At 40.0% G+C, this 14,017-nt stretch overlaps 2 protein-coding genes across 4 annotated transcripts in view; one reads left to right on the forward strand and one right to left on the reverse strand.

Moving 5' to 3' along the window:
* The window catches only part of PDGFD (platelet derived growth factor D), a 281,841-nt gene that overhangs the window by 141,742 nt on the left and 126,082 nt on the right, over positions 1–14,017 (reverse strand). The window lies entirely within an intron of this gene.
* On the forward strand, positions 6,471–7,661 carry DDI1 (DNA damage inducible 1 homolog 1). Its single transcript, XM_005887202.3, has one exon. The coding sequence runs from the start codon at positions 6,471–6,473 to the stop codon at positions 7,659–7,661; it is 1,191 nt and encodes a 396-aa protein (XP_005887264.2).

Here is a 14,017-nt window from a genome sequence, read left to right on the forward strand (position 1 = left end):
GCCAAAGTACTGGAGTTTCAGCTTTAGCATCAGTCCTTCCAAAGAAATCCCAGGGCTGATCTCCGTCAGAATGGACTGGTTGGATCTCCTTGCAGTCCCAGGGACTCTCAAGAGTCTTCTCCAACACCACAGTTCAAAAGCATCAATTCTTCGGTGCTCAGCCTTCTTCACAGTCCAACTCTCACATCCATACATGACCACAAGAAAAATCACAGCCTTGAGTAGACGAACCTTTGTTGGCAAAGTAATGTCTCTGCTTTTGAATATGCTATCTAGGTTGGTCATAACTTTCCTTCCAAGAAGTAAGCGTCTTTTAATTTCATGGCTGCAGTCACCATCTGTAGTGATTCTGGAGCCCAGAAAAATAAAGTCTGACACTGTTTCCACTGTTTCCCCATCTATTTGCCATGAAGTGGTGGGACCGGATGCCATGATCTTCGTTTTCTGAATGTTGAGCTTTAAGCCAACTTTTTCACTCTCCACTTTCACTTTCATCAAGAGGCTTTAGAGTTCCTCTTCACTTTCTGCCATAAGGGTGGTGTCATCTGCATATCTGAGGTTATTGATATTTCTCCTGGCAATCTTGATTCCAGCTTGTGTTTCTTCCAGTCCAGCATTTCTCATGATGTACTCTGCATATAAGTTAAATAAACAGGGTGACAATATACAGCCTTGATGAACTCCTTTTCCTATTTGGAACCAGTCTGTTGTTCCATGTCCAGTTCTAACTGTTGCTTCCTGACCTGCATACAAATTTCTCAAGAGGCAGATCAGGTGGTCTGGTATTCCCATCTCTTTCAGACTTTTCCACAGTTTATTGTGATCCACACAGTCAAAGGCTTTGGCATAGTCAATAAAGCAGAAATAGATGTTTTTCTGGAACTCACTTGCTTTTTCGATGATCCAGCGGATGTTGGCAATTTGATCTCTGGTTCCTCTGCCTTTTCTAAAACCAGCTTGAACATCAGGAAGTTCACGGTTCACATATTGCTGAAGCCTGGCTTGGAGAATTTTGAGCATTACTTTACTAGTGTGTGAGATGAGTGCAATTGTGCCATAGTTTGAGCATTCTTTGGCATTGCCTTTCTTTGGGATTGGAATGAAAACTGACCTTTTCCAGTCCTGTGGCCACTGCTGAGTTTTCCAAATTTGCTGGCATATTGAGTGCAGTACTTTCACAGCATCATCTTTCAGGATTTGGAATAGCTCAACTGGAATTCCATCACCTCCACTAGCTTTGTTTGTAGTGATGCTTTCTAAGGCCCACTTGACTTCACATTCCAGAATGTCTGACTCTAGGTCAGTAATCACACCATCGTGATTATCTGGGTCGTAAAGATCTTTTTTGCACAGTTCTTCTGTGTATTCTTGATCACAAAATATAAGTAATCTTCAAACCTTCAATAAACAAGGTGGGCATCCCATAGATCAGAATATTTTTTCATATTCTTAACACATTGAAAAGGACCATAAAGTACAAAATTGTAGCAGCAAATTTTCTTAAAAATGAAAATATACACATGTGTATGTAGACTTGGAAAGTATATGTATTGAAAACAATAAAAGTTAACAAGAGATTATATTACCTTCAATACACAGTATATACCTTAAAATGCATCTTTTTATATGATAAAATGTTAAAATGGTATGCTATAAAATAAAGTAATAAATAAAGGCATGATAAAGTAGTCCCTGTTGGAAAGTGACATCATCTTCATTGCATTCTCAAAATAATTGAAAACGTGTTCTAACTGAGTGTGCGCTTGCTCTATGTTCTCACCGAGTGTGCACTTGCTCTCTCTCTCCAAGCATGTGCATGTGTGTGTACCATGTGTGCAAATGCATGTGTAGGTCTTCTTTTCATACTCTTGATTTTTCTTACAATAAAGAAAAACCACTAGCTGAGTTCCCAGCAGGTTGAGGCATGCTAATTTCTCAGAGTTTCTTCAATTATATATCTGTTTACGTATTTAAGAGGTCTTGCGGTCTTTAGGTTTCAAAAATGGGTAATGCGAAGCCTTTTTACTAGGGAAAACCTCCAAACAAACTAATAAAAGCTTGAACTTCCATCAGAACAGCATTTTAATGTACCTATTAAATGATTAGCTTCCTGAAGAAATCAATGTTATTCATTACTGGCAGTTCTGGCACAATATTGTATTGCAAACAGGAAAATGGGAAAATTAGTTGTTTAACCTATGAAAACAGTGGGAAACTCAGTTGCTCAGCCTATGAATACAGCTTTAAAAATTCTATATCTTCCCTCAAATGGCATTGAAAGTCTCAAGTGATGATGTAACTGTTTTAATAAGTCTCAGTTACACTGTATTTTAAAAGTAACACCAGGCATATATTTAAAGGAAACAAAATATAGCAAACTAATATATTTGCTTAATTATTACATATACTACATAATGACACTCATGTTGCTGTGTTATTGTTTCAGATAGAAAACATTTTGCTCTGTAAAGCAAGAGATGGTACTTTAAACATCAACTCACTGTAGTAAGTGAAACCATTAATCATTGGGATTTTTGCTGCATTATGTTTTTTAAAAGAAGCAAATTATAAAACGTACTATTATGGATTTACTTCAAAAAATAATTTTGGGGTTATTTACTGGTCAGTATGAAATGAGTGTCATCTTTTCTATTTTATGGGTATTTAGGCTATACAATGAGAATTGATTTTCTGAGTGATAGCCCTGAGACCTTGCAGGAGTCTCACTTATCAAAGAAAGATTCAATTATGTTCCTACATTGTACTCACCAGGGAAGAAAAGTAAGGGACTATACTTCACAAAATCTCCTAAAGAAAACTTGCAATAACCTTCAGTTACCCAGATAAGCACACCCAGATAATTCAGAGCTCCCATTTCCAAGCGATCTGTGCAATAAGGATTATAGATTTTAAAATATTTTACATTTATGAGTATTTTTATATATTCCAGATTATTCCCCAGTTTATTACATAATTAGAAGAGGTTTTTAATTAAATTTTTGAGGTAAGAAAATTATACATATAGTATTTGAATCACCAGTAATATTGAGTAAAATGAAAAAAAAATCAAAGAAGATACAAACTGAAGTACTAAACAGGAGGCTGTATTTATCTTTTCAGATTTCAGACTATTTGGCAACCGAGGTTTAAGATCTGAGTGAGTGACTGGACCACAGAATCTGAGGGCTCCCTGCCAATCCTGACAGCCTGTGATCTATAGAATGATGACAGTTAATTGGCCAGACCTTGAATCTCTTTGTTTTCCACTGTGTGTTCTCAGTAAAAGGTAAAAAAGCACATAAATTCAAAATGCCAACAAAAGTAAAGAATTACAAGGTAATAAAAAATACTACAAAAATTTAATAACATTCAGTATCAAGGCAGGGTAACATGAAAAAAGATGCTGGCTGATTTTGACATGAATTCTGAATACTTGTTTTGCTAAAAAAAAAAAAAAGACACTCTGCAAAAATAATTTTATTCACTGCTTAAAAAAACAAAACCCTAGTATTACCTTCATGACTTATCAATATTTTAAGAACCACAGTTCAAAGCTGGTTGGGTAGGGGGAAAGGAATATGGAATGTGAGGCCTACTAACTTCTCATCTGCTCCTTAGCAGAGTAATTTGCATATGAACATGCCTCACATTATGTGTGTGTGTGTGCTTAGTCGCTCAGTCGTGTCTGACTCTGTAACCCTGACTGTAGCCCACCAGGCTCCTCTATCATGGGGATTCTCCAGGCAAGAATACTGGAGTGGGTTGCCATGCCCTCCTCTAGGAGATCTTCCCAACCCAGGGACTTAAACCAGGTCTCCCACTTTGTAGGCAGATTCTTTGCCTTCTGAGCCACCAGGGAAAACCAGGAATGCTGGAGTGGGTAGCCTATCCCTTCTCTAGGGGATCTTCATTACAGTTGTTCCTAAACTTAGGAGAAACCATTACTGATCTCTGATGGGCTTATCTGGACACTAAGAACCACAGAAGATATTTATTAACTTATTATTATTAGGTCAAAGGGCCATCCATCTCCATAAAGAGTAGAAGATAATTCTAAATAATTCATGATTTTCTACAAGAACATTATGATGCTAGGTTTTTTCCCCTAGAATTTTGTAAAGTCCTCCTTGTCATGAGGTGCTGCCTTTCCAGCTAAAGGCTCTTGAATCAGGCAGTCTTCTCGGCCTGTTCTCCCCACTAGCCTACTCCCACATGACCAACTTGTCATTGTCATAAACTCAGCTCTTTCAGGAAGCCTTCCATGCCCAATAATCCTATCCATATTCTGCATTTGTTCTACAGATACTACTAATATGTCTCACGTTCTGCCAGATTCTGTGGTATTTTTAACTCCCAATGTGTAGGTATATGTATGTCCTTTATTTTAGACCAAGTTCCTTTAAGAACACAGCTTGTATTTAACATTATTTATGTGCACCCCCAAAACTTTGCACGTTCTCCACACACAGGAGGCATTCGGCCCACATTCTCAATGTAAATGAATGTGAGCATGAGACCTTAGGATAATTAGAGCAATGAGTGCAGATATAGTCTTCCACCTGAGACAGACACATGAAAAACAGAACCCCTCTCCAAATTCTTCAGACTGATGTAACGCCTTTCTCTAAGTAACAAGGCAGGTCTTCTGACAAGACTTGAAGTAAGGAGAGGGGATGAGGCAGACGATGTCAATTCTCTTCTGGCTCATAAAAAAGTGCACTTGGGAAGACCAAGCTAGGAAGACACGACCTCTCTACAGTGGAAACATATAGTGAAACACAAAGAAAAACAACTGGCACTCTAGGCTTTCTACCTGATCTCCATTGCCTTCAAGCACCATGTTACCCCTGCCTTTGGGTCTCGAGACTGGCATGGAGTGGGGCTGTGCCCTCAGGTCAGGGTGTGAGGCAGGGTAGTATTTACCCTGCCTTTTCCTACACAAAGAAAGAAAGAGAAGTGGCTTAGTTGTGTCTGACTCTTTGCAACTCCTGGGGTGCAGCCCACCAGGCTCCTCCATCTATGGGATTCTCCAGGCAAGAATACTGGAGTGGGTTGCCATTTCCTTCTGCAGGGGATCTTCCCAACCCAGGCATCGAATCCCGATGTCCCACGTTATAGGCAGGTGCTTTGCCATCTGAGCCACCAGGGAAGTCCTTTCCTACAGAACTGATGTCAAATTGGTCTCTTCTGGTTCACCTCACTGATCTGTTCAAAGTAATGACTTATTTCTAACCAGTCTCTCGTTTTAGAGAACTTCTGTATTTTCCACACAATTCTGCTCCCACATCCAATGGGGTAAACACATTCTACTTAGAAAACACTATAATTCTGCACTGCCTCTTACATTTTCATATTCCAGCAACAGCTCCCTCTTTGAGCCATTGAGAAAACCTCTAGGCTGACCCTCCTGCCAAATTACATCTTTCATTTGTTGTGAGAAAACTCTTCCTTAAATTAATTAATAAAACAAGTAAATATCACAAAGACCTGCTTCAAATCCTTTCCATTTCCTTTCTTTTCTCTTTTTTCCCCCACCTTTTTTTGGAGTGGGGTTGGGGAGGGGAGGATTCTTGTTTATTGATAATGCTTAAATTCCTTGGGTTCATATACGGCTGTTCATAAATTGGTTCCAATGAATTTTTTTCCAGCTTCACAGCCTGCCATTCAAATTCATGGACACTTTTCTCCTATTACATTTAATGTATCACATTTCTCTGGAAAGAACAGACCTTGTTATGAATTGTTGCTTTTATGCATACAGTTCCTTTTGTCTAGAGTGACTCTCCCCACTTTTCACATGGGAAATATTCATCCTTCAACATCCACCTGTCTCATCTTTAGAGAGACATCCTCTGTTCCATTGAATCCCTCAGTATGCTGAACACGTCTGAAAGTACTGACCTCCAGAATTGTGATTTACTCATTTCCCATCAGTCTACCCCTAGGATATGAGATCCTCAAGGGAAGGCACCACGTCCCATCCATCATTTTACCAACCACTTAGCCTGATACTTGCCATGTAGGAAACAAATACTCATTGTTTGGGGGGTAAATAAAAGTACACAGAATACAATTCTCAAATGAACACAATGCTAATATGTTGTTTAGGGAAAAGCTGAAACAATCTTTTTCAGACCGCGGGTCAAATAGGCTTTGAAGGACTAGCCTTAGAACCAAATGGACTGGAGTGACTTTATTTCTATGGGAACAAGTGGTCTAAGTTCCAAGCAGCACACATAGGAATGTACTTTGGAACACAAATGCCCCTGCAGTGTTCCATGCGGCCAAGCAGCAGGCACCGAGGCTGGCAGGCAGCCCCCAGACCAGTGGGTGGCTGCATCTCCTGGGGAGGTGAATGCACAAGACACCACGTCACCAGAAGCAGCCCAGCCATCCACGGAGACCAGCTCCAGTCAAGCCAGCGAGCTGCCTGATGCCCTCTGTCCATTCGGCCCTCCCGGGCCCGGGCCATGCTGCTCACGGTCTACTGCGTGCGGAGGGACCTCTCCGAGGCCACCTTCTCCCTGCAGGTCAGGCCCGACTTTGAACTTCACAACTTCCGTGTGCTCTGTGAGCTGGAGTCCGGCATCCCTGCCGAGGAGACCCAGATAGTCTACATGGAGCGGCTTCTCGTCAACGACCACTGCTCCCTGGGCTCCTACGGCCTCAAGGACGGCGACATGGTCATTTTACTGCAGAAGGAGGCCATGCGGCCGCGCTCCCCAGAGCGGGCGGCCGGCTTGTGCAGCATGGAACTGGCGGGGCCCGCCCTACCCGGGACGTCCGGCTCCCGGCCGCACCAGCGCGCCCAGTCGGCCCAGCACTCCAGCCGCCGCGGCTCTGGGGAGAAGGCGGGCCCGGGTCAAGGGCTAGACAGCCCGGCCCTGGTCCGGAGCATGCTCCTGTCCAGCCCACACGACCTGTCCCTGCTGAAAGAGCGCAACCCTTCCCTGGCCGAAGCGCTGCTCAGCGGAAACCTGGAGAGCTTCTCCCAGGTCCTGATGGAGCAGCAAAGGGAGAGGGCGCTGAGAGAGCAAGAGCGACTGCGCCTCTTCTCCGCTGACCCGTTCGATCTGGAGGCCCAAGCCAAGATAGAGGAGGAGATCCGGCAGCAGAACATCGAGGAGAACATGAGCATAGCCATGGAAGAGGCGCCGGAGAGCTTCGGCCAGGTGGCTATGCTCTACATCAACTGCAGAGTCAACGGGCATCCTCTGAAGGCTTTCGTCGACTCGGGGGCCCAGATGACCATCATGAACCAAGTCTGTGCCGAGAGATGCAACATCATACGGCTGGTGGATCGGCGGTGGGCCGGGGTCGCTAAAGGCGTGGGCACGCAGCGAATTCTCGGCCGAGTCCACCTAGCGCAGATTCAGATCGAAGGCGACTTCTTACAGTGCTCTTTCTCTATACTGGAGGAGCAGCCCATGGACATGCTTCTTGGGCTGGATATGCTCAGGAGACATCAGTGTTCCATTGACCTTAAGAGAAACGTGCTGGTGATCGGCACAACTGGCACACAGACTTCCTTCCTTCCTGAGGGAGAGTTACCTCCATGTGCTAAGTTGGTAAGTGGGATGGGGCCAGAGGAGTCTTCAGATAAGGAAATAGCAAATGCTATTAAACATTCAGTCATGGATTCGGGGCGGAAAAAGCATTGAAACAGGCTCTATATATGCTATCACTGTGAGGGAGTCTCAGGTCTCTGGAAATTATAAGACATGAGCTCACTGGCAATGCAATCATTAAAAACATCAGTAAGCACTAAACCTGGCCTTGGGACTAAGTTCTCAGAGCCATCACTATGTAAACTGTGATTGATTGATCTTAGTCCATCCATTTCCCTTATCCAAAAAATCACTGAACCTTATCTTGAGAAGGCGCTGGAGGCTCAGACTGATTTTCAGATAATCCATGAAAGGAAAACCAGCCTCTTTGGAGATGCTGTCTAAGGAAATTATAGGATGGCTTGTCCAAATCTGTTGCTCTTTTGAAGAATTCCCTGGAAAAAGCCATTGCTGCAGATGCTACGATGTACCTATGCAAAATTATTTTAAATCACCAGTAACGATTGTATATTTAGGGGAATACATTGATTTTCACTGCCCCCCCCCCACTTTTTTTTTTAGGAAAGGTACTAGAAATGATTGGTCAATTGTACTCAAGCTGATTAATACATATAAATGTCTGTTTGGGGGCATTTCTCACTTCTCATTTCTCCACATTCTCACATGTGGAGGCATGTTCACTGCAATTCATTCTAAAAGGCTATTTCTGCCATACTTGAGAGAGTGAATTTTTCTCCCAGGATGTCCTAAAATAATTTCTTCTCTCCTCTATATTCCAAGAAATTCTGGTCATAAAAGAAAGACAATCAAGTAGTTTTTTTTTTTTTTTTTTTTAATTATGCTTCTTGGCAACTTAGTGGTTAAATTGTGGTGGGAATGAGAGTCAAGTGTAGGCAGTGTCTAGGTCCCTGCATTATCTTTCTGGCTTTATATATTAAGCTGTTACAACATAAGTATGGTTTAAACAAAGGGCTTCACTTTTAAAATAACATCTGAAAATTTCTGAATGAGATCTCTAAGGCTGCAATACAGTCCATTCTGACAAAGCTACTCTCCATTACTGCTGACAGTGGGAAATGGAATATTCCAGACTTAGTTACAATCCATGGCTATAATACCTCAGAGAAAAGCTTCAGCTGCCTGAGGCCATCAGACGCACAGAAAATGTATGAGGGCAGTAATCCATTAAGGAAAGATTGAGGCCAAGGGGAAGAAGGGAATGACAGAGGATAGGATCGTTGGATGGCATCACCAACTCAATGGACATGAATCTGAGTAATCTCCAGGAGATAGTGTAGGACAGGGAAGCCTGGTGTACTACAGTCCATGGGGTGTATACGGACATGACTTAGCAACTGAACAACAACAATTCATTAAGACTAGTATTATTAATATAACACAGGGTTCAAAGTCAAAAATATATTCTGATCTTAGCTCTATATTAACTAGGCAAATCAGTTCACATACAATACACCTCAAATATCTCATCTATAAGCTCTTTCAGATGGGAGAGTCATTTTCAGCTACTAAGACTACATTATGAACTAGGATATCCTTTATTTGTTTTCCCAACAAGATCTAAAGCCACTCAAAGCCCTTCCAAAGGCTACAGAAAAAAAATCCTACCCTGGAGGTCTCCCTTTCTTGATTGGCTTCTTTATTATGTTTTTATAGAGTCTCCTTTTTCCTTCCAGCTATCATCAATTTGCCTCCCAGTATTCTTCCTTATCCCCTGGAGAAGGCAATGGCACCCCACTCCAGTACTCTTGCCTGGAAAATCCCACGGACGGAGGATCCTGATAGACTACAGTCCATGGGGTCACAGAGAGTTGGATGCAACTGAGTGACTTCACTTTCACTTTTCATTCTTCCTTATAGAATTCCTGTGCTCATATCATTTTCCCAACCTTGTCTACATTTGCACCAAGGCTTACATCTGGGCTTCCCTAGTGGCTCAGTTGGTAAAGAATCTCCCTGCAATACAGGAGACCCAGGTTTGATCCCTGGGTTGGTAAGATCCCCTGGAAAAGGAAATGGCAACCCACTCCAGTATTCTTGCCTGGAGAATTCCAGAGACAAAGCTGGGCAGTTAATGAGATTGCAAGAGTTGGACAGGCTATGTGACTAACTTTCACTTTCACTTTCACTTTACATCCAGTAGAGTTACTAAAAATGACCAATGAGTAGACTTCTTTTCTACTTTTCTTTCTAATTAAGTACTAAAGACAAAAGTAGGTGACAAAGTAAAGGAAGACATTCAGAGTACAGCCAGGGATCAGCAGTTAAGTGCCAATGAAAAATGGGAACTGACCTGATAAATGCTTGGATTCCTTCATGGATAAAAATTTGCAAACTCCTCAGTATTTTCTGCAAGACTCAGCTTTCAGATCCATTTATACGAAAAACATATCTCATTTACACATGTCACATGGGGCTGACCAAGGTTGAGTATACTGTGTATCAGGATATCTAATCCATGAAAGTCAATCAAAAATCACCAAGTATTTAAATTAAAAAGACACTTTGCATGATATCAAATCCCATCACACACACTTGCCTTTCTCAGAGCAAGGTCACTTCTAATGTAACTATGATGTTTTTTAGGACCAGACTCAAGTCTTTGATTTTTGAGTTTTGGTTTGAATTGAGCTCTATTAATCCATAACTTCCAATAAGTTGGTCTTTATTCTTCCCTTTGTCAAGAATTCATTTCTCTGGCATAAGACAACCTTTTTAATATGGAAATGTCATCTGAAATAGTCTCTTTTATAGGCTTTCACTAGCTTCCTTAACTATTCCTCACTGGATAAATTTGGAACCACTTAAAAATTTCTGTTGCATTCCTTTGGACATATTCCAGCTTTTAAAAATATTACTTGACTAGGTGGACTTTCATTGAACTAAGAATAAATTATCTCAAGGAAAAATCAATAAAGAGTTAATTAATTAAGCAACGTCCTTGCTGGTATATTTTTTAAGATCATTATCTTTTAAATCAGAAAGTATTTTGAAAATTAGTTTTATGGATTTAAAATCTTGACTCAATCCTGTGTACGTGTGAATAAATCCCAGTCAATTAAATTTTAAATGGACTAGTTTTAGTAAAAGGCAACACATTTTGCATGTCTCCTCTGTAAATCAGGAGCTATGTAAGGTACTTTACGTATACTGGTATTCTTAGCCCCTAGAACTGACCTTCAAAAGAGTTATCATTGACTATATTTTACAGATAAGAAATTAAAGTCTCAGAATTATTGTGAAATATTCAAATACCTAAAGCTTACTTTTCTTTTTAAAGCTTTTTTGGGCAGCAATCTACATTTTAAATTGTGATCCTGTTTCATATTACACACACACACACACACACACATACATACATGCAAAAGCACACACACATCTATCTTTGAAACAAAGAGACTCTTAAAAAAAAAAAAAGAAACAAAGAGACTCTTGAAGTAGTATGAAATGTTTAGTCTTTTCTTAGTCTATTTCTTTAAAAAGTTGTATTTTATTATTTTAAAAACATTTTGGACATGTCCCACTAACTATACCCAAGGTATCCTGATTTGCAATTTGAAACACACTGACCTCCTAGACTGCCTGATTCAAGTCTGATTTCAAATGTCACATTCTATCTAAAATGTGACCTTCTTCACATGATCCATTTTAATTCTAGATACTGGTACAAACTGTTAAAAGTTTCATTTTATGAAGACTACCAAAACACTACCAGTAAAAATGGAAACACAGTATTAGTAATCAGAATACACTCAGCAATATTTACTAAATATGCATCAAATAAGCCCTGAGCTAGGCTTTTATAAGCGTGAAAATGAATGAGGTAGTCTTAGACTTCAAGGTGATTACAACTTGGTGTAGGGGTAGGAGAGACAATCTTGTAATCAACTTAAAAACAAAAAAGGTAGACATGTAATCAGTACTATTTTGGTGTCAATGAAGGAATACATTTTAACTGGGGAGTTATTTTTTAATATAAATAAGCAAGCCAGTGAAATGTACTTTTAATATGTCTAAATGGCCAAAACTGATGCTGGAAAACACAAACATAACTTCCCTCCCAAAGTTCAGATTACTATAATATACAATTTATAAATATTTACTCTTGGGAATTTACTACCCAAAAAATGATGAACAGTTCTTCATTTTCTTTCTTCCCATTAGAAATCATGATAAACTAGACCACATGATGAATCAGACATAACATCTTTAAAATAACAAGCCATTTTAAAATTCCATCAAGCCCTTGCTTTCTCAATGCCCAAACACTCATCCTACCTAAAAGAAAATCCCTCTTGTAAATAAGCATGCATTTGAAATTACAGCAATGCATTCTTCTGCAGTTAAACTGGAAGACTGATAATATTTGATATTAGTAGAGCATCTATATTAACAAAATTCTAACTTCTTTCTTAAAGTATCAGGTCATAAAATTTCTCTTGCTTCTGGAAGAAAATCCACTCCCCCAAGACAGAAAGGCAAGTGAGTATCTGCATGTATGACTTCATCTTAACTGAGGGTGTTAAATGTTGCCTTTTTAAAGAGAACATTGCACTTCTTTCAGAGGTCATTTGCTGACATCCAACATTCCATAAAGAAACACTTGAGTAAAGGATGAGAAAGTCATCTGGGATTCACACCAGAAAACTGCTGATGAAGATATTAATCAATGCTAACATTTATAGTTATTCTTTGAGATAAACAAGAGCCTAGAAAACCAAAGAAGAGGAACAAAGAAGAAGGGGAAAACCCACAGAAATCCGGGCTGCTTTAAATAATTCTCTCTTGGTTTAAGTACTCTTTCATAAAGTAGGTGGGGACTGGGCTGAGATTAAGGATTGGCTACATTTCCACAATTCTTCATCTATTGTTGGCAAGTTACCTAAAAATGAAAATATTTTCACATTAGAGCTTGAGTCAAACTTGCTTTTGAACTTCACCTTGTTTGCATATTTGGGTCCATCTGTTAGAATCTTAGAGTTTCTAGGGTATATTTTCAGGAAAATGGGGTTCCAGGTCCTGCTGTGCCCTCCGTGTACTTAGCAGCCTGTCGAGATGGGCACGCCGGGTGTGGTTTTACCTCTTATTCCTGCACTGAATGCTTCTGATGATTGTCGCTGCTGCTTCCTCATCCCCATCCCTCCCCCTCCTCCTTTAGAGAAAGACTTGTATCAATCCAGCTTTTATATGTTCTAATGAGTAAGGTTTATTTTAAGAATATCAGTAGAAATATCACAAGGCAATTTCTTCCTATGCTAAAGTCCACAGGAGGCGACATGGGTTTTGCTCCACACAAAAGCGAAGTACATATTTTCCTACTGTTGATATATTGATACTCTGTCCAAATAAAATAGATGATAACTACCAGCATAAGCATATTCTAAGTAAAATAATCACTTAAATCCATCAAATTCTTACTCTACAACATCAGTCACCACTCTAAAAGCTTATTCTACTGGTAGTTTGCTACAGAGACCCATTCATATGACAAGAAAAAACAATTTAAAATTACATTAATTCACCTATTCTCTCTTCCAAACTCATGTCATGTTTAGGGATTTGATTGGTTTATCATTCAAAAATTATCATTCTTTGCATTCACTGATATCATTAAAAATCTGATATAGTTTTTCAAGAGTCTTGCCATTGTCCTCTATCATTCAGAGAGACAAGGAAAATGTAAATTATAGCCTTAGCCTTTAAATTTTTTTTTTAAAGTCCTGTTAGAGGAACTGGAAAATAATTACAAAGTAAGTAACACAGAAATATTTAATTTAGTGCTGAATCATGAGATACAGAATGTGAGTTCAGGGGAATGGACCGCTTCTCATTTAAGATGCTGACTATAACAGTGCAGGAGCTATTGGACACAGTTTTATTGAGCAGCTACTCTATGGAAGGTACCATTTTAGAGACTGGATTTTCTTGATGCAGGAAGAGTCTTCTGATTATCACCTGGTACTCTGAGATGCAGTCAGACATACAGGAAAATCTGTCACGTCCCATCTTTGACCCAGCTAACACAACCAAAGGTAGCCCAATTCTCAGGCTGAACCTGAAGGTGAAATGTGTGGTCTGCTTCTGCCTTGACTCACAGTGGCACTGAGCCCCCCTTGCTTCCTATTAAGAGCTTAGTCTTGGAACTTCGTTTGGCCACCATAAACAAACACTTCTCTCAAAAAGATTGAGGGCTTACACAACAGATGAACAACTGTGACATAGGGAGAAGAAACTAACACTCAGAGATGAGTTAACTTGGTGGAGTATTGTCACATACTTTAACTCCAGGGCACGAAAGAACGGGGGATCTCATAAACAATGAGATATAAACCAGACGGCAATTAAATTCATGTTTGGGCATTTAGAAAACCTAGAATGGAGCCCCAAATTACTAACAATAATCTACTAAAGTGTTGGGATTCTCTGGAGTG

The sequence above is a fragment of the Bos mutus genome, chromosome 15 (genome assembly GCF_027580195.1).
Source record: "Bos mutus isolate GX-2022 chromosome 15, NWIPB_WYAK_1.1, whole genome shotgun sequence".
NCBI classification, from domain to species: Eukaryota; Metazoa; Chordata; class Mammalia; order Artiodactyla; family Bovidae; genus Bos; species Bos mutus.

What these genes read in the sequence shown, in the direction of transcription:
- DDI1 (XM_005887202.3), top strand. Translation starts at nt 6,471, where the DNA reads ATGCTGCTCACGGTCTACTGCGTGCGGAGGGACCTCTCCGAGGCCACC.